This window comes from Psittacula echo, assembly GCF_963264785.1.
Source record: "Psittacula echo genome assembly, chromosome: 16".
Classification (NCBI taxonomy): domain Eukaryota; kingdom Metazoa; phylum Chordata; class Aves; order Psittaciformes; family Psittacidae; genus Psittacula; species Psittacula echo.
The window spans coordinates 10986681-11013108 of NC_137752.1; the positions used below are offsets into that span (position 1 = coordinate 10986681).

Genomic DNA, 26428 nt, shown 5'->3' on the forward strand with positions numbered 1-26428 from the left:
GCTGAATAAACAGAGACAGAAGGACACTGCTCTCCAGTGCTGACCCTGGCACTCAGATAATGTCTATTATTAAACAAGTGGTTTCCTTTCCTCATGATTTGCCATTAAGACATATCCCAGAGTTGTATTTATGTCAGTTTTCACAGATGACAGTAAATGAAGAACTCAGATTGACTCAGGAGATGCTTTCATTGCAATGTCACTTGTAAACATTCATCACTAGTGATGGATTTTCAAGTCCACTTTAGTCCATTTAAAAAGATAAATTCTCTTTTACCAGGCTGGTATTAAAATATTAAAGAAACAGCTTATTTTTAGCAATGCCCAAAAGACAGGAATAAATCATGTAGAAAGCCTCATGCATAGGCTGGATGCCACTTCCGAGTGCTTCAGGGAAAAGGCAGTGCCGGCTGTGTGCAGGACTGTCTCCTTCCAGCACAGCAGCCCAAGGCCTGGCTGACCTGATCCTGTTTGCACAGTATATGGGCCACCAGCAACACCTACAGCTCAACTGTGTGCTCAGGTGTGACAAGCTTCCCCTGGCAAGGAACTGATGCCTAACTGAAGAGCCTGGGCTGCGGGAGGGAACGTGCTCTGTGCTGGGGTATGAATATCAGCCACTGCTTTCTGCATAAAAGATGCATGAATGTAAGCTGAACACTGTAATGTGCAACTTCAAACCAATACACTGAGCACCAACCCTGCAAAAGGATAGCCTGGAATCACACACAGTGGAACAACTCTTCCCCTTCGGAGCTGTGGGAGAGCAGGCCAAGGAACACTGAGAAACCTCAGTGGTCGACTGAGGCTGATTAAATCATATGAGAGCTGAGCTGGTTCAGCCTGGGGAAGAGAAGGCTCCTGAAGGGGAGACCTTAGAGTAGCTCCAGTGCCTAAAGGGGCTGCAGGAAACCTGGAGAGGGGCTTTGGGCAAGGGCCTGTAGGGACAGGCCAAGGGGAATGGCTTTAACCTGCCAGAGGGGAGACTGAGCTGAGCTCTTAGGCAGAAGCTCTTCCCTGTGAGGGTGCTGAGGCGCTGGCCCAGGGTGCCCAGAGAAGCTGTGGCTGCCCCATCCCTGGCAGTGTTCAAGGCCAGGTTGGACATAGGGGCTTGGAGCAAGCTGCTCCAGTGGAAGGTGTCCCTGCCCGTGGCAGGGGTTGGAGCTGGATGAGCTTTAAGGTCCCTTCCAACACAAACCATTCCATGATTCTGTGTGCATTTAAGACCCAATAGCATTTCTTTCCTTCAACCCTCTTTGCTCCAAAGTACCAGGAAATGACTCCTTTCTGGAGCCTGGTACTGGCAGGTCCCTCTGAAGGAATAAGCAGAACCTTTAGTAATGAAGCCTAGCTGCAATTTCCCTACAGATACGAACATGCTGCTGCAATGGTGGTTACTGAGGCCAGCAGCACTCCAAGGCAGGGCTCCTCAAGCAGCAGAATGCCCTGAGCCACTGAGCAGCAGCACAAAGCTCTTCAAAGGCACGTGGCTCTGGAAAAGCACATTCCAGCTGAGGTCTGACATCAAGTAAAGTCCCAAAATCAGGATGAAGCAGCCCAAAGCCTCCCAGTTTGCAGTGCCACCCACCTCAGCATAGAATGGCAAGGGCAGGGATCTCCTGCACACCAGAGGGAAGGGAAACAAGCCATCCCCATGTTGAATCCGATGCTGTGATTTTATCAGACTGCACATAAAGCACCTGCCTGCAATCCCTGCATGAGCACAGAACTGCGGGAATTAGTTTTGGCATTGCTGGTTTAAAAGAAAAGCCAGGCAGCCAGGATCTGATCACTCCCTTCTGGAGTGACAGGCACAGGACAACTCAACTACCACCTTCTGTGTTGAGGTATGAAGAACGGAGCACACATTTACCAGCACTGTCTACATGTGCCCATCCAAATCTCCCCTTGCACATTTTTGGAACCAAACTGTAATGAGAAGTCTTTTTAGGTTTGTTTCTGCAGTGTTGAATTATTTAATCACAGGATGTGGCAGTCTGTGGCACCTGCACCTTTCGGACTATGCCCAGTGGCACCCGAGCCCACTGAGCTGAAGAACTGTTCACCCCATTCCCCTTCCCTCTGCCAAGAAACCAACACTGGAATCTCCAAACAACTAAAGGTTACATCAGATTTACTTTCCCTACTTTCCTAAAGACCAAGACTTGCCCAAGAAGTTCTGTGGCTTTGGCACAACTCCCTTATCTCAGTGTCCTAATTGCTTTCAGACTCAGATCAATAGATCATGTTTACTTCTACACAGCACACTGAAATGAAAGGTCCCTGAACACTCATATCCTAAAGCTGCTTCCAAGCAAACCTGATACTACAAATGCTTTGGTATTTCCTGCTTATTCCTACGGCTATGGAAATCACTGCATATACTGCCTATGAACAGTACCATCATGAGCAGCTTTCAGAAACACCTCTGGCAGGAAGGCTGTGCTCATGCTTTGGTCTTTTACCAACATCTAACTGAGAAAAATAGGAGAGATTTATAAAACTGACAAAAGTAACCTGGGAACTAATTATTCTGCATGATTTCCACAAGACATCCCTTTACCATAGGAGCCAAGTTATAAAACCAAACATGTAGCCAACACCACACTGGTAGACTTCAATCTACACCACTGAGCAGCAAGTTGGGTTTGAATCTCAGATTTCTACAACATTCTCCTCTAACATTTATTGTTCAGCTTCTACTGGGTTTTTATACATTCAGTTCTCTTACCCTGGTGCTTTCTGCCCTGCAGCCTGAGAACGTGGTGACATTCACTATATAGATGCCACCTTCCTCTGACCCAGCATTCCAGTGGGGATTATTTGTATAAAAATACACAGAGATTCCACTTTCTGGTGAAAGATAATCAAGATCAACTGCCTGCAATTTGCATCCAAGAGAAAACAAAGATACATCACTATATGCACCCCAAAAAGCATATTCTGTTGATTCCAAAAGACCCCTCTATGGTCACCCCAAAGATCCTCTTCTAAAGCACCACAGCTGAGAATCCCACCCTTCCATGCCCACTCAGCCTTTGCCTTTCCACTCAGCCAGGCCAAGCAGCCGCAGTTACGAAGGGAACATGCAAGCTGGATCTGTGCACAGGCAGCCGGCAGATCAGTCATAGGTAGGGCAAAGCTCTTCAGCAGTTGTCCCTGAACTGTTCAGCTCATGACCAAACTCATCTGAGTTTTAACTGAGCAGAACTTAAATACAAAGTTTAACAAACTTGGCAGCTCCACCACTGGATGCAATTCTCTTGCCAGTGCCATCACCTTGGAGCCTTTCTCCAGAGGTGAGCATTTGTGAACCCAGTGGGGTTCTCTCGCAAGCAGGGACATATTTAAGTCACAGGCACCAATGTACTGACATAATTTTGTTGTAACAACACTTACAAAACCAAAAATCAACTCAGGATCCTTTAACAGCAAAGGAAACCCCAAACCCCAAATTCCCACCTCAGAGACTGAGAGAATGAAATCCATCCTAGCCACTTGGCACATCAAGTGTGTCTTACCTGCAGCTGCAAGAAGGGGATGTTGAAGAACTTGTGCAGGTACTTGAGGCCAAAGCTGTTCTTCATGGAAGACTCAGCATAGCGAAAATAGGAGGAGCCAGGAGGCCTGTCTCAACAAGAGAGGCAGAGAGAAGAAAAATGTAGAGGATAGGAACTGCAGACACACAGAAGAGGCTCTTCCTCAATTACATAGAGTCCCAGGCTGGTTTGAGTTGAAGGAACCTTAAAGTTCATCCAGGTCCAAACCTCTGCCACGGGCAGGGACACCTTCCATTAGAGCAGCTTGCTCCAAGCCCCTGTGTCCAACCTGGCCTTGAACACTGCCAGGGATGGGGCAGCCACAGCTTCTCTGGGCACCCTGGGCCAGCGCCTCAGCACCCTCACAGGGAAGAGCTTCTGCCTAAGAGCTCATCTCAGTCTCCCCTCTGGCAGGTTAAAGCCATTCCCCTTGTCCTCTCCCTACAGGCCCTTGTCCAAAGCCCCTCTCCAGGTTTCTTGTAGCCCTTTTAAGCACTGGAGCTGCTCTCAGGTCTCCCCTTAAGGAGCCTTCTCTTCTCTGGGCTGAACCAGCCCAGCTTTCTCAGCCTGGCTCGAGAGACGAGCTGCTCCAGCCCATACCATGAACAATCCTCATTTACAAGCCAAGCCCTCAATCCCCAGTGTAGGCTAGGAGGCCATTCACACTTCTTTCCTGCTGAAGGGTGTTGCTGTGTCGCAGTGTCATGTGGCTGCCAGACAAAGAAATACCATGTCAGGACACTGGGCCACTGGTTTACTAGACTCAGGGTTTCCCACTGTACAAGCTGTTCATTTCCCAGAGACGGTTTTGCAAACAGACCTACATAAGCCACATATAGAGATGAACTATAAAGAAATAACTGCATTATAGTTCAAGCCATGTCTGTGTGACTGACATAGGGATAAACAAGTGAGAGACAAGGAAAATGAAAAAACAAAAAAAGCCTTAAAAACAGAAATCCACAGAAAAAAAAGTACAATCTACTGGCTCCTGACCAGCACATGATATTTGACACTAAATAACAGAGCACCTTGCATTTCTGCCTGGCTGGCCAAGCGGGTATAGGACTTGGCTGTGCCCAGTAATGTTCCATGGGGATGCTCTCAGAGGAGGCACAAGGAAGATGGTTGCACTTGTTGGCTCTCTTGTAGAAGAATTATTTGGAATAGAGGAAAGCTGTTCTACAGGGGAAGGATTCTTTCACAAGAGAAGGATTATCCAGAAAAAAAAATGACTCCTTGGGAAAAGCACCTCTGAAAGGTGCTGCTTCCAGGAATATAGCTAAATCTGCCCAGGAGAGAGCAAAGAGCCCATCATGTAAACTGAACCTGCTGCATGAGACACTCAGAGCTATGACAGCACAAAAACTTGGCACAGGTCAGAGGATGCAGGTGATGTGCCTCTGCCAGCAACATGGACATCGATGGTGCTGATGCCTAGTGGCCATGGAGCCTCTCACCTGTGCAGGTTGTCGATGAGGTCCCGCACGTCGCCAGGCAGGATGACCCGGTGCTCCCCCATGTCTCGGTAATTCCCAAGCACACACACTGGAACGTGGGTCGGCACTTTAGGAAGCTCCCTTAGAATGTAGTTGAATGTCCTTCACCATAGGAGAGAGAGGAAAGGCAGCTGAGTGGGAAGCATCACTCTCTGAGCAGTTTCATGCATCACAGGGGAAAACCCCAAAGAAACAATTCTTTCCGAAAGTCCTCCTAAGCCTGTGGCTCCTTTGCTCCCCCCCCCCGAGACACACATGAACTGTAAACATGTTTGTGTCATTCTTTCTCTGTTTATCCGATTTATCATTCTTTCTATCTCCAGAAACAACTTGACAAGTTCAATAATCCACTTCCACCAGCACCCTCCCATCTCCAACAGCAGCACTGCCCTCAGACCTACAAAGCAGTGTGGGCCAGCAGATGCAGACGACACCTTCCCTCCAGCTGCCAGGAGGCTCACTGACCCATACCACATCTGGGAAACACAGGCTTAAATACACAACAGGAACTCTCACCACCTCCATTTCCACTCTGGCTTCCATATGTCTCTCACCCTCCTCAGCAGATGTGCAATGTGCACAGTTCATTATTCCTGTGCAATAATGCAGCCCAGGGCCTCTGAATCATCCTCACCGATACCAGGCTTCCTGGGAATTTCTCATGAGCATTCCCCTTCCCATTGTGCTCTGCAGAGCAGAGGTGTGACATGCCCAGTGCACTCTGAGCCTGCCATAGCCCTGATTATCCAGCCTCAGAGAGCAACACATCACAAACTGTACACCACGGGAGACCACTTGTACAAAGCAAGCCCAGGAGAGTATACTAAACGACATGTCAGAAGATAAAGCTATTATTTTAAGGCATACAAGCTTGCTTCAACTCATTAGGTTTGTTATCAGCTCCAGAGCCCATATGGGAATCACAAAGTCTAGAAGTCATTTGTTTTCACTAAACAAGTGAGAATCCCTTGGCACGTGCCACTGAATGTGTCTTACCACTGCTTGGTGATGTCAAACATCATCACTACACCATTGCAGTTTTTATAGACATCCAGGAACTCTGCATCCAGAGCCATTTCTGACTCTGCCTGAAGGAAAAACAAAGACAAAGAAGCAGTAAATAACCTGGTTCAGGCTTACACACAGAGCTACTGTGCTCAACAGGCAAATTTTCTGAAGTGACAGCCACTATAGCCATGGCTTTCATATTAGCATCATTTAAGCAAGATACTTCATGCTTCACAGCTTCCACTGCCCACAAAAGCAGGATGTGAAGCACCTCACAGTCACTGAAAAAAACCATGTCTGAACAGCAACCGCTACTGCACTGGTAAGATCATGGAATCCCAGCCTGGTTTTGTTGGAAGGGACCTTAAAGTTCATCCGGGTCCAAACCCCTGCCACAGGCAGGGACACCTTCCACTGGAGCAGCTTGCTCCAAGCCCCTGTGTCCAACCTGGCCTTGAACACTGCCAGGGATGGGGCAGCCACAGCTTCTCTGGGCACCCTGGGCCAGCGCCTCAGCACCCTCACAGGGAAGAGCTTCTGCCTAAGAGCTCATCTCAGGCTCCCCTCGGGCAGGTTCAAGCCATTCCCCTTGGCCTGTCCCTACAGGCCCTTGTCCCAAGCCCCTCTCCAGGTTTCCTGCAGCCCCTTTAGGCACTGGAGCTGCTCTCAGGTCTCCCCTTCAGGAGCCTTCTCTTGTCCAGGCTGCCCCAGCCCAGCTCTCTCAGCCTGGCTCCAGAGCAGAGCTGCTCCAGCCCTTGGAGCATTTTTGTGGCCTTTTCTGGACTTGCTCAAGCAGGTAGGAAGCCTCTGTTACAACAAAGTGCAACACTTCTATTGCCCCTTCCTCCTCTTTATTTCAAACAGTGTTAAAAGGTAATTGTGACCCCAGTTTTAAGGAGCTGCCATAGAACAAAGGCATCAAGTGACTTCTTCAGATCTCACAAGAAGTTCGTTACAAAAGGACTTCCTGCCACTGACCACGTGCAGACAGGTACAAAGCCAAGTAAACCTCTGGGGCACAGTCATTCCTATAGGACAGAACGGCAAACAGCAGGAATGTTGTGGTGAGGGCAAGAACAGGGACGAAATGCAGAGCCAAAGCGTGACTAGCGTCAGGGAACACAGTGCTCCTCATCCACTCGGCATGCTGGCCTTAGAGCAGGAACAAATATAGAACTTACTCTCCATGGACCACAAGAGGCCTCCTGCCAAGCGCAGACACGCGTTCAGGGTCACTCACCTCCTGAGGGTCATTCTCCAGTTTCAAACCATCGCCTCGTTTTTTGCACTTTCCTTAAAGAGAATTGAAGGAAAAAAAGAAAAAGAAAGAAGCAGCATTACACTGGGAAGAGACCTCGGGAGGGGTCCAGGCAGGACCACAGAACTTGGAATATGGTCTTAAAGCAGATCCAACTTCTACTATAAGCATGGGGAATGGGGTGGGCTGGGACAGGCATGCCTGGCTGAAGAATCCCAGCTAGTCTAATTCAAAGATGAATAGGAGGAAAGTCTGGGGTAGCTTAAACTATGCTGTTCACAGCATGGAGTCACAAGGACTGAACACAGGGTTTGGGGCACTCCCTGGCCACACAGAAAGCTGCTTTCTTGCACTTCTTGTTGCATTAATGTGGAAGCAGCAAAAGGTCGTGGGGCTGTTCTGACTGAACTGCACAACAACATGCAGAGTCTTCCCTCGAGACACTACTGTGCCATGTCAGCAGCCCGACGCACACTGGCTTGCAGGTGAAGGGGATCTCAGAGCCCATCAGGTGCTTTGGGCTGACTTGTGACCAAAAAGAACAAAGGGGTGGCAGGAAACAATGAGAATTTTAACAAAAGCCAGAAGACAGAGCTTATACAGGGGAAATCCAGCAAAATCAATTGTGCAAGGGGGGCTGTGGAGAAGAAGAGGAGAGCCAGGCTGCACGTGCATGAAAGGCCAGAGGGTTGGGGCTGGCCATCCTTCTGCCAGGTTAAAGCCATTCCCCTTGGCCTGTCCCTACAGGCCCTTGTCCCAAGCGCCTCTCCAGGTTTCCTGCAGCCCCTTTAGGCACTGGAGCTGCTCTAAGGTCTCCCCTTCAGGAGCCTTCTCTTCTCCAGGCTGCCCCAGCCCAGCTCTCTCAGCCTGGCTCCAGAGCAGAGCTGCTCCAGCCCTTGCAGCATCTTCACCTGGAGAACAGATCTGGAGTTAACGTTTCACAGGTACCAAACATCTTCCAGATGTTACTGACAGCAATTAAAAACTGCACCTCTGAATTAACTCCATTCTGTATTTTCCTATTCTGTAATGACGAGTTAACTGAATTATAATGGCAGACACTTGGAATTCCTTCTCATAACTTCCAGAAATACCCTGTGTCACTGACAACAGGATGTGTTGGCAGCTTGGATGCTCCTGCAAAAACCCCTCCCACTGACTCTTGAGAAGACTGCAACACAAGGGACCAAAATACCTCCCGCCAACTACCCAACTTGCTGATTGCCATGGGGTGGCTACAGTAAGCCTTCTGGTTCTGCCCACCCTGCAAGTAAAATAAAATGCTTCATTCCTTTTGCACAGAGGTCAAGGAAGAACAGTTCTGGAGTAGAGTTATTCATGGAAGTTTCAATGCTTCAGGGTACAGCAGAAGATTCCAGGCCCTTCCCCTGACAGCGTGCCTGGTGGGTGCTCCTGGGCATCCACATTACTGTTGGCATCTGAAAGTAGCAAAGATGTTAATCCTGATCCTTCCCCCTCATGCAGTGTGTTTTCCTGGAGGATACAAGTATGGGCTCGGCCTTCTCCCAGCGCAGCTGAAGGTGTGGGATGTCAAGCATGCCTTTTCCTACTTCAAAGAAATTCATTTCAAGTCAGTGCCATTCGTGTGGCTTCTCCAAATACCAAGACATCAGCACAGTGACCACTAAATGACACTTGGCATGACCTGAATTTCTAGGTATGTAAACAGAAGCCCAAGCAACCACAGATATTCCTCACTGTCTTCCCATCCTGAGCACTAGGGTCTCTTTCCAACCAGGACACACAGTGACAACCAGTGCTTAGAGACTGAACACATGCCCCTCCCTGCTTATGGCTTTATGTGTGTATCAACAGGAATGAGTAATATTCTTTCTTACATGATGCTCAGCACTGCTGTAAAGGGGGTCATCTAGAAAGCAGTGTCAGGGCTGAAAAGCGCATGTGTGTACGTATTTATGCTCTGTGTCTATTTTTGGAACCAAAACTGCAGAATGAGCCAGATAAAGTCAAGATGTATGCATTTTCACAAAGATGCAATTCAGCCTGTGCAAATGCACAATGAAGATTGTGTTGTTATATAAACACGGTCTCCTTTTTAAGGTCACACTGATGTGTGATCCAAAAGCCTGAGTTAGAAGGCAAGGGGCTTCATGCTGCCATTGCTCAGCTTCTCTACCTAGAATGATGACTGCAACTTATTTACAGGCATGACAGCAACACTGAAACCAAACCTCACAGCACTGCCCCACAGTCTACAGACCAGTCCTCACAGAGCTCTAGAAGACTGGGTTTGTGGCCAGCCCCTGAGAGCCTCTGCACCTCCGTGTCCCATCAGTTCTGGTGTGCGATAGAAGGATTCAGTCCAACTTGCCAACAAATGCTGTCCACAGCATGAGGGAGACGCCTCTGCTCACTATTCACCAAATCAAGTCTTGAATATTTGCATCCCCAGAGTTATCTAACTCAGGGCATCTGAACAGAACAGAAATATTGATTCTGATCTTTCCCCCTTCTTGCATCTCACCTCTGGGAGGGAGAAGGTGTAGGGGCAGGAACCTCCAAGGAGGGAAACAGTTAATGCTATTTTGGGAGCAACAGAAAATAATTAATTAGTCGATCCCTTTAGCTGGTGTATCGGAAAAGAAGGAATCAAACTAGCACAGGTTACAAGATGCGGTCAGAACTGTTCCTGAATCACCTGCATTCAAGCAGCTCCTCTGCATTCAGGATCTGTTACAGCTTTAGGACCTGCAATAGTTACACAACGTGCTGCAAAGCCAGAGAGATGAGTCAGGCTGTGACTTTTGCTGAGATCTCCTTCCTGTGTTCTGTTAGCTCCAAGGGCAGCAAAGGAGTTGGTATTTATGACACACTGCACAAAACTCAATACAATCCATATAGCTGGGGGCAAGCTCAACTTGTTAAGATTTTAACAAATGGCATCATTATCCAAATGAGCCCAGCTCTGTGAGCAGGCCAAAGGAGGACACAGCACGAGGCAGGAAACAGCACGAGGCAGGGAAGCCTGTGCTCCAGCGAGTCTGCACATCAAACCAGCAGAAACCCCACAGAGCCAAGCCAAAGGCAGGAGGAGCAGTAGAGCAGCTGCCATCCCCCTGCTCCACCGCCCCGATCAACCTCACAGCTTTAACAGATCTCCCCACACTTCCAAAGGAACACCTATGCCCCAAACACCTCTGAGTGAGCCACCAGCCAGGCAGCGCCACCAGAGCCGCCTCCTGCCTTCCTAAGGCAGCCTGGAGGGAAATCCCAGCACACTGCAGAGCTGACAGGGACAGGGGGCACGTACTGCACATCCACATCCAACTGCAGCCCAAACACGCACAGCAAGTCTTTCAGGGTGCAACTTCTTGTTTCCCAAATCTCTGGTGCAGGTTCACACGCTCAGGAATGGCAACACGGCAGAGGAAAGGCCAAAGCTGCTTTACGAGGCTGAAGTTGAGAACTGCAGTTTATGGGTACATGTTTTAGACAGTCTGGCTGTATCCCCACATCAGCCTTTCAATACCTTTTCAATCTTACTCCAAATAGAGGTCTCCCATTTTTCTCTAACAAGAACAATTCGTCCCAAATGGAGGAACACTGGCAACAAAAATGTAGCCTGGCAAACAGCACATGCTGAAATGCATGTTCAGAGCATGCAGTTACAAATCCAGCCTGATAAATGCAGCATTCTGCCTAACTCTAAATATGCCTAATATTAGCCAGGATCTGGTAGGCAAGGAAGAAAAGGATCAGGTCTTGTCAGCACTGTGCTGCAGCAACACTCGGTATTTCAACACTAAGAGTCTACAGTTTAATTAGCGTTGCTCTCACCAAAAGCATCACGCAGGAGGAATTTTTGTCCTAAGCACACAGAAAGAAGAACAAAGATGTCATGAGATAACATTCAGATGCAGGTTACATACGAGCAAGCTCTTAGTGCTTAATTGGCATCTTTTCCTAAAGTTGTACTCACCAAGGATCCCCAGTGCTATGGCAACAGGAAAGCATTTGATTTTGTTAGGTGAGGATGATCTGAGTTTTTACACTGCACTGATTGAGTACATTTGATTACATAAAAAAATCCGTATTTGTGGTCCCTAAGAGGGATCTTAACAGAATGAGGCTTATTTCAAAAGAATATGAAGTGGTAAGATGAGAGTCTCTTGAGGTTTCTCACACATGCTCCACCGTCAGCAACGAAAGCAGCACCAGAAGAGCCGGCATCAACATCTGCACATATCAAATCCAATCATTTTGCCAAGAAAAAGCCAAGTGTCTAGTCGAGAAGCTGAGTGCTCAGAGAAGCCATTCACAGGAGTCAGTGCTGGAACACATGGTTCCCAAATTCACTGCCTGTCTATTCATCCCAAAGTTGCAAGGCAGCAAGAAAACAGATGTTTTGCTCAGATCTGAAAGTGCCACTAGCTCAGGCTGCAGGAAAGGCAGCAGCAGCCAAACCAGGAGTTTAAGTTTCAATGACTAGTCAACAGGTTTGACTGGCAGAAACACATCAATGAGGAGCACAACCTGCACAGCAAGAGATGCTCCCTTGTGAAGCTGCCTTCCTGACCATACTCAAACCAGAAACCTGGCTGGTACAAAAGGACCCTTAAATGCCACAAATCTGCATTTCAGGCCACAGAATGAGCTGGTTGGGCTCAGTCTGCAGCCCAACCTCTTCTAGGCACAGATGCCACTGCATCCAGGCTTGCACTGCATCCATATTGTGTCTTCACATGTGGTTTTGAGGGGTTTAGTTTTATAAACTAGAACTTTATACTCTGACAAAAACTGAAAACTAATGAAGAATGTATTCTACATCATGATGCTCTCCTTGGCTGAGCATTTAGAAAAGGGTTTGGATTACATATATTGCATTTTCTGTCCTAAATGAAAGTAAGTAATTGGCTTCTCTTTTATCCTTCCCTCCTGCATACATTATTCACTGCAGATAACATTTTACCAACTTAACAAGAGCATTCCTATACAAGAACAGCTTGACAGCACTTTCATAAGCAGAACCAGGAACTCAGTAGCTCTCTAAATACATAAAACTATAAAGGAGAGAAGATGAACTTTCTAATAAAGCTCAGTGAACACACTAAGCAGCAGCCTATTTCATGGAGCACATGAACCAACTGCTTCTGAACACTGGGTGTGATCTGAAGTTCAAATCCCAAATAACAGACTCTATCACAGGAGACTCCTCACTCCTTTCCATATTTTTTTCAGGAAGCAGCACCCACACGCTTGGAAAACATCAGTACAAACATTTTTCCCCAGTGGAGGTAAGCAGCTCTTCCTGAATTCCATGTGAGGTTTCAATTAAAACTGCGTAAGACAAATGAATCCCCATGAGAAAGGAAGTGAGAATCTTACCTTTGTCAACAACATCCCAGACTTCAACCTTAACAATATCGTCAGTGGCTGAAAGCACAAGAACACACATGTTAGGAGGGGCTTCAGTAAATGACTACACACAGCACTCATCAGAGCCTCTCCCAGAGCCAGCACCAGCAGAGCAGCAGGTGAGTGGAAACCAAAAGGATTTCTTGAGTTAGAAGAAAATCCAAACACAACAAGGCTGAAGGTCCATCCTCTACACCAAACCGTGCTAGCCAAAGGACTTCAGGACTTAGCCACACAAATGCCAGCTATGTTTCCTCCATGGTTTATGTCAGATTTGAAGCATGTTATAAATACTTTGTTTAGATTCTTTTCATACAGAGAGGTTTCCATATTCTTTCAAAACCGATGTAAGCGTAAGTTGAAGCACAAGGCCTGGTCCGTAAATGAGGTGTACAACTGGAAAAAAGAGGAATACACACATCTAAGGAAGATCAGTTACTAACAGCATCTTCCTGCAGACATGACAAACAGTGCAGCCAGTCCTGCAGCTACAGAAAGCCATTTCCCTGCTCATTTCACATTGTGTGTTATGAAAAAGAAGATATTAGCAGCAATTTTGGCTTTTCACAAGCTGCAGCATCAGTAAATTACAAGCAGCAACACATAATTGAGTTGCTAAAAGCTGAAGCAAGACAATTGAAATTCTCCCTGCAGAGCCAGTGCTGTGGTACTGACCCCCTGACTAAGCTGGCACAAGGGGTGGGCAGCCTTGGCCAGATGTTTCTGCTGAATCCGTGTAAGAAGCCCAAACTCTACGAAGCTGTTCCAAGGAACAGTTTCTATTTGGAAATGCTATGGGCAGAACAAAAGCTTGTACTTGGAGTAGCTCTGCATATAAAGCAATGGAATAGGAGGATAATGTCTCAGAGTAGAAAATAATCTCCTAGGATGGCATAAGACTATAGCTAAGTGTCACTGACAAGCCAGGAAACATTCCCTCTGCAGAATTCCCTTTGGCTTAACAGAAATGTTTCAAAACATTGTAAAGATTATGAATAAAGGAAAACTTTGATCCTCTGCTTCTGGAGAAAGATCCTGTTTACATTTATGCATGAAGCCGAATCAGTCAAATCATAGTAACTCCCGCTCCCCTTCCGTTTCCCAGCAGGCAGTGGGCATGGGATGAACAGGAAACACACCCAGGCTCAGCCCAGCCAGTGCATCACAGGCTCAGGTGAGACTTGAAACCCAACAGCAGGCGTACAGCAGCCCTACACCTGCACAGAACCACTGAATCAACCAGGCTGGAAAAGACCTTCAGGCTCATCCAGTCCAAACATTCCCAGCACTGCCAAGGCCACCACTAACCCATGGCACCGAGGCCTCGTCTCCACGGGGTGTGAACACTTGCAGGGACGGTGACTGCAGCCCTGCCCTGGGCAGCCTGTTCCAATGCCTGAGCACCCCATGGGGCAGGAATTGTTCCTCAGCTCCATCTAAACCTGCCCTGGTGCAGCTTGAGGCCGGTTCCTCTTGTCCCATCCCTTGTTCCTTGGGAGCAGAGCCTAGCCCCTCCTGGCTCCATCCTCCTGTCAGGCACTTGTAGGGAGCGATCAGGTCCCCCCTGAGCCTTCTCTTCTCCACACTGTACCCCCCAGGTCCCTTAGCCGTTCCCCATCACACTGTGCTCCAGGCCGTGCAACAGCTCCATTGCCCTTCTCTGGCCCTGCTCCACCACCTCAATGTCTCTCTTGTAGTGAGGGGCCCAGAGCTGAACACAGGATCCGAGGTGAGGCCCCACCAGTGCCCAGTGCAGGGGCACAATCACTGCCCTGGCCCTGCTGCCGCACTGGTGCTGATCCAGGCCAGGATGCTGGGGGCTTCCTGGCTGCCTGGGCACAAGCTGCTCATGTTCAGCTCCATCAATCAGCACCCCCAGCTCCTTTACCATGAGTGGTTTCCAGCCGCTCTTCCCCAAGCCTGGAGCGTTGCAGGGGGTTGGTGTGGCCCAAATGCAGGACCCGGCACTTTGCCTTCTTGAACCTCACCCCACTGGCCACAGCCCACAGATCCAGCCTGTGCAGATCCCTTTGCGGAGCCTTCCTACCCTCCAGCAGATCAACACTCCTACCTTCTGTTGCTGCTTCTCAACTTCTGCTCAAACCATTACACTCTAAGTTAGTTCTGTCCCTGGCTATTTCTACAGACCTTTAAGCCAGACAGGGCTAAAGTCCAAACACTCCCCATCATCACTGGCCTGGCACCCAACTGTACAGCTGGCTCCTCACCCATACGTGCTGCACTGGAGGGTGCTCTCCCTGTGACGTGCCTGCTCAAGACCATGGTCCGTTCATGGTGCACAGTGACACAGATGAGCAAGGGGAGGTCTGCCCCAAACTGAGATCCCACAGCTGGGACCAGCAGTGCTCCTGCTGTCCCTGAAGGCCAAGGGGACAGACAGCCCTGTCAAGTGATCCCTGGTCTTTGCCACAGTCTTCACTGGCAAATGCTCTGACCACACCACCTGAGTCTTGGAATGCAGATGCAGGGACTGTGAGAATGAAGACCTTGGGCCCACTGTAGGAGAGGATCTGGTTCGAGACCATCTTAAGAACCTGAACGTGCACAAGTCCATGGGACCTGATGAAATCCATCCGTGGGTCCTGAAGGAGCTGGCGAATGAAGTTGCTAAGCCACTGGCCATCATATTTGAAAAATCATGGCAGTCAGGTGAAGTTCCCGATGACTGGAAAAAGGGAAATATAACCCCCATTTTCAAGAAGGGGAAAATGGACGACCCGGGGAATTACAGAGCAGTCAGTCTCACCTCTGTGCCTGGCAACATCTTGGAGCAGATTCTCCTGCAAGGCATGCTAAGGCACATGAAAAACAAGGAGGTGATTGGTGACAGCCAGCATGGCTTCACTAAGGAGAAATCCTGCCTGACCAATTTGGTGGCCTTCTATGATGGGGCTACGAAACTGATGGACAGGGGCAGAGCAGTTGACGTCATCTACCTGGACTTGTGCAAAGTGTTCGACACTGTCCCACACAACGTCCTTGTCTCTAAATTGGAGAGACATCAATTTGATGGGTGGACCGCTCGGTGGATAAAGAACTGGCTGGATGGCCGCACACAAAGAGTTGTGGTCAATGGCTCCATGTCCAGCTGGAGACCAGTAACGAGTGGTGTCCCTCAGGGATCAGTGTTGGGACCGGTCTTGTTCGATGTCTTTGTTGGTGACATGGACAGTGGGATTGAGTGCGCCCTCAGCAAGTTTGCCGATGACACCAAGCTGTGTGGTTCGGTTGATACGCCGGAGGGAAGGGATGCCATGCAGAGGGACCTCAACACGCTTGTGAGGTGGGCTGATGCCAACCTGATGAAGTTTAACCGTGCCAAGTGCAAGGTCCTACACCTGGGTCGGAGCAATCCCAGGCACAGCTACAGGTTGGGCAGAGAAGAGATTCAGAGCAGCCCTGCAGAGAAGGACTTAGGGGTGTTGGTCGATGAGAAAATGAACATGAGCTGGCTTCAGTGTGCACTCACAGCCCAGAAAGCAACCGTATCCTGGGCTGCATCAAAAGGAGCGTGACCAGCAGGTTGAAGGAGGTGATCCTGCCCCTCTACTCTGCTTGTGTGAGACCTCACTTGGAGCATGGAGTATTGTATACAGTTCTGGTGTCCTCAACATAAAAAGGACATGGGACTGTTGAAACAAGTCCAGAGGAGGCCATAAGGATGATCTGGGACTGGAGCACCTCCCGTATGAAGATAGGCTGAGAAAGTTGGGGCTGTTCAGCCTGGAGAAGAGAAGGCTGTGTGGAGACCTCATAGCAGTCTTCCAGTATCTGAATGGGGCCTATAAGGATGCTGGGGAAGGACTATTCATTAAGAACTGTAGTGACAGGACAAGGGGTAACGGGTTCAAACTTAAACAGGGGAAGTTCAGGTTAGATATAAAGAAGAAGTTCTTTACTGTGAGGGTGGTGAGGTACTGGAATGGGTTGCCCAGGGAAGCTGTGAATGCTCCATCCCTGGTGATGTTCAAGGCAAGGCTGGACAGAGCCTTGGGTGCCATGGTTTAGTGTGAGGTGTCCCTGCCCATGGCAGGGGGGTTGGAACTTGATGATCTTAAGGTCCTTTCCAACCCTAACTGTTCTATGATTCTATGGTGTCCTTCAACAGGCAGGATTTTCTGCAAAGGGCCAGGAGATGTTTTCCTTTCTCAGGTGACAAACTCTGCAGGGGCATAGGAGGAGTCCAGAGGCTGCTTGCTCTTTTCGGCAGTGCCATGAGAAGCAGCATACGGGCATTAACAAGGGGCTTCTGCAGAGAAGCTGGAACTCCACTTCAGAAGCCCTCAGGTGACATGCAGTGCTCTCCTAGGAGTGACCCAGTACATCGCACTGGGGCTTTGCTCCTGAGCATTCCACCTCCTCACCCTAACACCAAGTGCACCCTCAATTAAGACTGGCTCTGCTGCTGTGTAGTGCGAGCAGCAGTGACACCCTCGTGAGCAGCAGCACTCCCCAGCAGCTGAGGGGTTGAAGTGTTTGACCCACAAAGACCTGCTCTGCACCCTTCATCTAAGGGGAAGCACAGAATTCCGCATGAGAGCCCGGAAAACCATTTTTCCACATGTGTTTTTTCTCCTCTCAGCACCAGGGCTCCTGCTGGCTTGTAGCCGGTTCATCACCAGCTTCATTCCCGATTATCCTGAACACACAAGAGGATAATTACTTCAGTGCTGCTGTGTTGGCTTTGGTGTGACTCATACACAGCAGCAGCAGTTTACCTGAACAGCTTTGGTGCAGCAGTGAGTGCTAGTTCGGCCTTTTTACTCTGTAACTTGGGTCCGCATAAACCATGGATCAAACCACTCCAAAGATGTGTCCCCAGTTGCTATTTGGCCAAGCACTCTGCAGCCAGTGGCACACTAAGACGTTGCTAACAGTGGAGAGGAGTGAGAAGACTACAACTGCAAGAAAAGCTCATTTAAAAATAAGAATCCCTGCTTTACGGGGTGTTCACCACAGGCCCTCGCAGGCCCTCAGACACAGTTACTCTCATGCAACTGCCCAATTCACCTCATCAGCTTCAGTTCACACATCCCCAGGGCAGGGCATTCTCCACATCCATCCCAAAAGCATTCCATGTCTTTGAACAAAGTAGTTGCCAATTTTTATTTCAGGCCCACTCTGAGACTGCTGAACAGAGACTAAAACTGGTGGCTGGCATAAGCTGATAAAGCATTCCTTAGGTGAGGAATGGCACCTCCTCACTTGGACACACAAATTACACATCTCCATCACAGAGACAATTGGCACAGAAAAGTCATTTTGTTCATTCTGAGTAGGAAGAAATAACTCGAATTCCTCTGTCTGTATTAATCCCCTCGGTATACAATTTCTGAAGATATAACAAGGTACCTTCCATGTATATGTCCAAAATGTAAATCTCTTAATAGCAGGCAATGGAAGAGTCCTTCAATATTTGATAGGAATTTAATTAACACCTGTAAATCTGTGCTGCCCAGGACCCAGCAGGTTTAGTCAAGGCAGCTTGAGAGCATGATCACAAGAAAGACAATCTTCATTTCTCCTCTCTGGATTAACTCAAGCAACAGATCAGTGATTGCAGCTGAGCCACCATTCCAGAGTGTCCATCACCCTCCTCGGATAGGAAGTGTGCACAGCAGGAAACACCTTACAGTGGTTTCTAGACAGAGGGTATTTTTTAAAGCAAGTTTCAAGAAGGTCAACACAGAATTTCCTACACTGCTGGAAATTCTTGCTATGAAAATAATAGTGTTTTACAATGAAAAAACAGCACAAAGGAAAGGCACAATTTCATATAGAGCATTCCAGATCAGTGTACTCATCTGTACTCATGAACCAGGTCAGCAACATGTCACCTGGAAAAAAGTCCATCCCCATATGCACACATTGCTTAAACTCCAACCAGTGAGCTCTGCAGAAACATATCAAGAGAGAGCTGACTCATGTGCAGGTCTGTCTTCAGAAGGGCATGAGAATCTCCAGAACTCTGGCTCCCATCTCCCTGTGAGCACACACCAGCAGCGCTCACCCTTCTTGCACTGAAGCCTATGAAGCCAACAGAGGTTGAGAGAGCACCAGCCCAAGGCAGATGCTGGTGACCACAGCTGAGGCTGTGTGATCCTCATCACAAGACTTGGGCATCATGGTATCATCCAGCAATACAAATGTGATTGGTGGATTAGATGAAGCACCCAATTTGGTGTTGATCCCAACTGCACGTTGGCTTTTTCCCAGCTGTGAGAAGACAGAGAGTACCCGATTCAACAAAAGGTCAGAGTGGTGCCGATGGGAAACATCTGACAATGACAAACAAACTGCTGACCTTTTCCTTAAAGCAAAATCAGTCTCACAGAGCACTTCCTACTGACTCAGTAGTCATCCCACAAGGCTGTGGCATTCCTGATCAGAAACCTGAAAACTGGACTAAATGCACTGGTGAACTGCAGCCTTGTGCTATTCCAATGCCTGCAGGGTTTTCTCCAGGTGAGATCCAGGGCTTCCAGAGCAATGGGGAAAGGAAAACAAATTCACAGCTCATCTCTCAGATTTAAACAAGCGCTTTGAAAGGCTCATAAAATACTTCTGTGCTTCAGTAAGTCAGACCAGAGTTATTAGTACATTAATTTTTATAACGTCACCTTTAACAGTTACAGGACGTTCTTTATATTTTAATCAGTAAAAAACTAGTTAGCAAGATTCCCCTCACTCCTACACAACACAGTAAGAGCAAAAGCAGGGCTTAGCCTCAGAGCCAGATTTCCATAACAAACCCGGTTTCATTATCAAGTGAACATCACATTCAAGCACATCACAAATGTTTCCCATCTTTTGGATCACCTGTTAAACACTTCCCTTGAACTGCAGCTTCCAAAGACTGATCCTTTAGCACTTCCATGGTTTGTGAGTAAAGTTATTAAAAACAGGACTGAGAAACTGTGAATAATCAATTAAGATAATGAGTGATGAGAAACCACTTCATCTTCCAAGCAGACACAGAAGAAACAAGCAAATGAGGCTGCACTGGAATTTTTATCCCATGCACTGTCCCATGACTGTATCTCCCTCCACCCTCTTCCCTCTTACTTTTGTAATTCCAGTGGATGCTGGTGACTTGGATCTCCTGAGTTGGAATATATTCCTCAATAAATTTCTTTCCCTGCAGTCGGTGCCAGAGTGTGGTTTTCCCAGTGTTCCTGTCCCCTCGGATGACAATTTTCACTGGGAATAGAGCAAGCAGAAAAACACAGCTGACTAAACACAAAAGGAAGAACACTGTGCAAAGCATGCGAACGTCTTGCAAGCATCATTCAGCTGTAATTAGTCCCCCCATATTACACAGGGTTTGTTAAAAACATGAGCCTCAGCCATTACAATTAGTGTTTATTCAGCTACTCAGAGCAGCTCAGCGGAAACAGCCAGCACTGACTCTTGAGTTCAGCCAGCTGAGGCTCTGCTCCTCTGGGAGCCTCACACCAAACCAGCACTAGTCTGTACAGGCTGCAAAGGAGGGAAAGGCCTGAGCCACAGCCAGGCCAAGAACTCGTCTGGGAAAGCCGGAAAGGAGCAGGGACACGGTGAGCACCGACCATGTGATTAATGCAGGAATAGTGGGAGGCTCTTCCAACACTCATTTACCAAGGAACAAAGGAAATGTGGGCACAAGGATTCTCCTGGACACCTTTCACATCAAGTGCAATGTGACCACAAGCCAAACACTTTATCCCATAAATACAACAGCCAAATGAGCAGCATGGCTGCATGGTGGCCATCTTCCCTGGAGCTAGGATGTCTCTCAAGATTGCTCCTCGAGGCACAGAGATCTTTTACCAACAACAGACCTTTGGAGGAGTACATTCCAACCTCTCCCTGGACTGCACACACATGACAATCCCCTTGAGCAGGGAACCTCTCAAGGTTTCAGACTCCTTACCTGAGACTGAGAGATCCTTCCTTGCTCAAAGCAAAGAGACCTCTTACACCCATAGACCCTGGGTGAGTGACTGACAACATGCTGAATTAATACTAATTAAATCCATACTCAACAGTAATTTTGTAAACTTTGTACAGATAATTCCATCAGACATAAACCACTGTCCAAGTCTGGGGCTAAGATTGGATCTCCACACACTAAGCTCCATCAGAAGTGTGGAAAGCAAAGGGGTCCACTCTGACCCCCCTGACTCAGTGCAAAGTCTCTCTCACCATTTGAGCGTCCAGTCTTTCTGCAGATCATTTTAGCTGGATTCTGACTCCATTTTCCTTTGTACTTTTCAACCAAGTAGTAAATCACAGCATGAACCTTGTCATGAACTGTGAAGTCACTTTGACATCAGATTAAAACTACTGGTCCTAATACCATAGACAGTGATGCTTTTAAGTGATCTAAATCACTAATTTGTGACATCCTTCCATTTTCCTGCCTTTTCTACCTCTATCCAGCCCTCACTCCCACTCTGCTGTACCAACCCCATCCTGTGTCCAACCTGGCCTTGAACACTGACAGGGATGGTGCAGCCACAGCTTCTCTGGGCACCCTGTGCCAGCGCCTCAGCACCCTCAAAGGGAAGAACTTCTGTCTAAGAGCTCATCTCAATCTCCCCTCTGGCAGGTTAAAGCCATTCCCCTGGTCCTGTCTTTACAGGTCCTTGTCCAAAGCCCCTCTCCAGGTTTCTTGTAGCCCCTTTAGGTACTGGAATACTGGACCTCTGTGGGTCCTCCACGTGTCAGAGGGACAGTCCCAGTACAGGAGCTAGCCCTTAGCTGGTTGTAGGTGTGGGTGTACTGATGGCACTCTCACCAACTGCAGCCTTGGGTAAAGGTTCCACTTCCAACCACTGGGCTCACACTGGCTGCTGAGGCCACTCAGCTGCTGGAGCACCATGTGCCTAGTCCTGTGCCTGAAGCAGGGAGGTCAGCCAGTGAGAAAGTCATTCAAACCCTCCCAAGGAAAGGGAGAGTCCAAAATACCATGAACTGTACACAGCCAGCAAAGCAACTTCTGTAGCAATTAACATCACGAACTTCCCAGAGGCAGGTCTAATGTCTGCTTGTTCTTCTGATAACAGGACTTCTTCAGTTACATTATGTGATTACTGTTGTTTTTTAAATACTATCCTTGTTTCCAGTGGCATCCACAAGGCTATGGGAAGTGTAAGCTGACTTAATAGAATTCTTCTGCTTGCCTTTTGAATAGGTGCCGTTATCCTCTAGAAAATGGGCCACTCGGGGACATCTAATTGCATTCAGGTGATCAGCATTCGGTTGTGCAGCATCATTTGGGCAAGGAAATGTGAGACTGAAGGCTGCCTCCTGTTGGAACTCAGGGGTTACTGCAGCATTCCAGACGAAAGGTTAAGAGGGAAACTTTAAGGTGAAACATCTTCAAAGTCTGCAGAGGAGTTCTATCTGGTGAAGGTTTATGCTGCAGTTCCCCTGGGCTCCTGTTGTTGAACAATGAGAGGTGCTGCTGTTTATTCTCTTACAGAGTTGCTTATTAATGTAGCAGAAGGATAAGAAAGGCAGAAATGAACACAGTATTTATAGCCTGCCTTCACTCACAGGTGCCAGAGCATCTCTGCAGACACAACAAACCATCTCTTGCAGTTCCTGCCACCCGGTGTGTGATTCCTACTTACAGATGGTGAAACAATCAAAGGAGGATTCCTTTGCTTTTTCTGAATGAATGCACTGAGTCCATGGCACAGGCAAAAGGAGTTTCCATGTGTCCCCTCTGAAACCCAAGCACTGTTAAGAATAAAGCCCAGAGCAGAAGGTGTATGGATGGATCTTAACTTCCAGCACTTCTGTGTCTTCTGCTCCTGTCACTGATCATCAGTGGGTGACTCCCAGGGAATCCTTTCACCAGTGTAACCCAGCCAGAACTGCTCATCTCATCCTTCTTTGCCTGACATGAACTTTCATGTTTGAGTAAGCAGGTGCTTGTACTTCCTCCTGTAATTTGCCTTGTAATTTGTTCAAACAAAGGAACAAGATCCACCTCCCTCCCTCCCTCCACCGAGCTCAATCCCTCTGGCCTGTGCTACCTCCCTGGGCCAGCACAGCAACCAGAACAGTGATGCAGCCAACCTGATCCAAGATTAAGCTCTCCCAAGCACTAAAACCGAGGAAGACTGGTTACCAATGCTTGGAACCAGGATCTCCCATAAACATCTAAGCCATTGGATACATACAACATATGATACAGACCCACACCATTTTCCTCTCTGTACTTTACAATACTGTTCAGGGACCTCTGGTGTTATTTGGGCCACGGCGTGTGAAACACAAGAGCTTGGTGTGGATGCTAAGGAGAACAAATAAGGAGTGTGTGTTCTGTGATGCAGTATGGAAATGCTCTTGCTCTAAAGTACAGTGTCTCATGCAGAGGAAGTGGCAGCTGCTGAGGACTAATACTGCCTTTTGCTCTCATCATTCCATTAGAGATCCAAACCCACCAGCCCTGCAATACTCTTGAGTACTTACAGAGTGGGTGAGAGACTGTCAGAACACATCACTGTGGTTCAGCTTAGAGATGCACACTATCCAGTGCAATTGCACACCACAACCTTCAGAATCACCTCAACCAGGGCTGTCTGGTTACAAAGTGCACTTGACAGCCTGTTCTGAGCCCCACAGTGAGGCACCGAGAGCCAGGAGACACAGCCTATGTCCTGGCTGTTTGCTGCCCAATTTATCAGCAAGCAATCCACAGCATTCCAGCACACTACCTGGGAAAGAAGCAGCTTCAGCTCATGAACAGTACTGGTCTGTGAAAGCAAGGAATGTTTCTGTAGAACCAGTCATCACAGCACCTTTTGCTTTCAGTTTAGGCAGTGCCGGGGAGCTGAGGAGTTATACAGACCCGTGTGTGTTAACAGAGACCACCAAACACATGATGCATTTGCCTCTGCTGAACACCATGTCTTTGCTAAGAAAGGAACATTGGCAATGCACAGGATTTGCAGCTCTGTGCTTCCTGAGCAAAAGCCCTTGTAATGGCATTCCTTCACCTGAGCCCATCTCACCATGCTGGAGCCCACTCCATCTGCCCAGGGCACAGCTACAGAGTGTGCTTTGAGGCCCTTCCGTAAGCCTGCCTGTATTTCCTATAAATATCCTATAACTGGGAAGAGTTACTATGGAGACTGGAAAGCTTCCCCTCAGGCAGCGACAGTGGGCTGCAGTTTTATTGCAGACAGGAAAGCAGCAGCTAGAGCACAAATCCTGGTAACACAGAGCACAAATCCTGGTCACACAGAGCACAAACCATGCGGCTTTCCCAAGGCTTTTGGGTAACATGCCCAAAAGCAGCAGAGCCACAGCTGGCAGCTTGGCTGGGGCAGTTCTGGCCTTGCAGGTCCATGTCCATGTGGGGCTGTCAATGCAGTTGGTCCATACAGAGCTGAGTGCTGTGCCAGCAGGATGCAGCTGATCCGGGCGCCTGCACCACATGGACAGTCAACTCCTTCCTCCTACATAATTCACAGCCTGGTGTCAGGTACCCGATCCCCAACAGGCACCAGTGGATGTGTCCTGGCTGCACAGAGCCTCTGCACAGGTCAAGTCTCTACTGAGCAGATGGGCAGGTTCCTGTGTGACGATGCAGTGCTGCGTTCCACGGCACAACAGTTCCATCCCCTGACCCTCACTGGGAATTGAGTCTCTTACAGCACCACTGTGCTTCTGCTCACATTCCTGACTGCTGAGACACTCGTTTTAAATTGAACACTACTGGCATATCTCACAGATGTGCTATGGACAAAGACACCAAATGTTCTCCCCAGTAAAGCAGAGCTTCAAAACAGCAGCTCAAAAGCACAGTCGGTAGTGACAATACTAAATAAAGCAGGAAAAGCCCCAGGCCCCAAAGTGTTAATGTCCCCCTTCATGTTTTGTTTCAGACTAAGATCCAAAATCAGCTCCATGCCTCCACATGTTTGCCTTTACAGGAGTCATTCAGTGCCGCGTTTACACATCAGTCTCTTTCCCAGCTGCCAATCTCACAGCCTTTTGCAGCCTGATTCCACTGCCTGCCTGGATTCAGCGATCTCCCAGTGCTCCTGCTCCCACCTCTGCTTCCAGCAAGGATGACACTAACTGTCTCACAGTTGTTACTCTGGGATGTATCTCATACGCTTGCAGTGCCCTCCTGAAACACTGTACTGGAAGTAACCTTTACTGAGCCCCAAGGGGAAAACACAACCCTCAGCCTTGACATTGAAGGGAAAACAGTTTCCCCGAGAAAGGAGCAAATGTATTAGTTGCACCAAAGATGGAATGAAACGATGTACCAAGGGCACAGAGACATACATCACCACCTTTCACTGAGGCCTGGCACGGCAGAGCGTTTCAACAGACCCTTATCATACAACCACTTCAGCTCGATTACACCCAGCCCCCGGCTGCAGGGCCGGTCACCCCCCACCGCGGGCAGTGACTCTCTTGGTGCTTAATGGACAAAACTCGCTTTTACGAGGCGCTCGGTCTGTGCCGCCGCCAGCGGCGCGCAGGCAGTGCCCAGACCCCTCTGCGCCGCGAGCCCCGCACACACAGACCCGAATGTGCCGTTCCCCCACCACCCCCAGCACTGAACCGTCAATTACAAACGTGGCTCCGGGCGGACAGCGGCGGCAGCCCCGGCCCGCGCACACCCGCGCACCCCGCGACGCGGCCCCCACTCACTGTTGTACTGGACGCCCTTGGCGAAGCGCCGCTGCAGCGCCTGGTTCATGGACTGCAGCCCCGCGGGGATGTTCTTGTCCCGGACCGGAGCCTGCTCCGACCCCACCAGCTTCTTCAGGGCCGAGAACATCTTTGCGGTCCCGCTCCCGCAGTGCCGCGGGGAAGGGGCTGCTCCGGGCAGGACACGGCTCGGGGCAGTCAGGGCAGGGGCAAGGCTGCGCCTGCCATGAGGGGCCGCCCGGGCTCGGCACGGCCCGGAGCGAGGGGAGGGTGCTCTGAACCGGGGCCCCGCCGTGTGCTGGGAGCGGGCGCTACCCGGGCATGGCCCGGCGCGGGACGCAGAGCGGTGGGGCCGGTGAGGCCGGGAGAGCGGTGGGGCAATGGGGTCGGGGCTCGGCTCAGCCCCGCCGAGCGCCGCGGCTCGGGGCCGGCCGCGGGGCTTCCGCCGCCATCTTGCCTCTTCCGCCTCGCCGCCGGGGAACGGGGCGCGAGCGGCGCTGGCTACGGCGGCCGGCAGGGGCCAGCAGGGGTCAGCAGAGCGCTGAGCGCGTGTCATGGGCACGGGCCTGCCCGAAGCCAGGCCGGACCTTCCGGGACCCCCGCGGAACCCGCTGTGCCCCATAGCCCCTCAGCCCTCCTGTGCCACACAGCCTGATACCCCCAACACTTCTAATCCCCTTCTGGGACCCCTATAACCCCTCGAGACCCCCGTAACCCCCTCCTGGGACACCCCCATTTACCCTTCATGACCCCCATGACCCCTCCTGTAACCCCCCAGGGTACCCTCGGACACCCTGTAACCCCTTTCTGAGATCCCCATGTAACAGTCCCCATGATCATCACCCCTCCCCATGGACCCCAGCCACTGTCTGGGTCCCTAGTCCCACAGTGACCCTGCAGCAGTTACTCCCTTCAGGGAGGAGCAGGCACCGTTCCCTCCTTGCTGGGCCCTTCCCAGCTGCCCTTCACCATCCCCTGGGATATGGGTGGCTGAACCCCATCAGGGAGATGCTCTGAGTCCCTTGGTGCCCCATTGTCCCCCC

General features: G+C 49.4%; 1 protein-coding gene across 6 annotated transcripts in view; it reads right to left on the reverse strand.

Moving 5' to 3' along the window:
- The window catches only part of RABL6 (RAB, member RAS oncogene family like 6), a 53604-nt gene extending 27759 nt beyond the window's left edge, over positions 1 to 25845 (reverse strand). For 3 of the 6 annotated variants that reach the window (XR_013958108.1, XM_080630404.1, XM_080630405.1), the window contains exons 1-7: positions 25386 to 25845; positions 19788 to 19922; positions 12672 to 12719; positions 7287 to 7339; positions 6035 to 6126; positions 5000 to 5140; positions 3522 to 3627 (exon numbers count right to left, since the gene is read on the reverse strand). Coding sequence is in view for 5 of the 6 variants with exons in the window: in XM_080630404.1 (XP_080486530.1) it covers positions 3522 to 3627; positions 5000 to 5140; positions 6035 to 6126; positions 7287 to 7339; positions 12672 to 12719; positions 19788 to 19922; positions 25386 to 25515 (705 nt within the window). In the remaining variant the exon portion in view is untranslated. The remainder of the gene's footprint in view (positions 1 to 3521; positions 3628 to 4999; positions 5141 to 6034; positions 6127 to 7286; positions 7340 to 12671; positions 12720 to 19787; positions 19923 to 25385) is intronic. The other 3 variants (XM_080630406.1, XM_080630408.1, XM_080630407.1) reach the window with 3 other exon arrangements.
- Between the last annotated feature and the right edge of the window lie 583 nt (positions 25846 to 26428).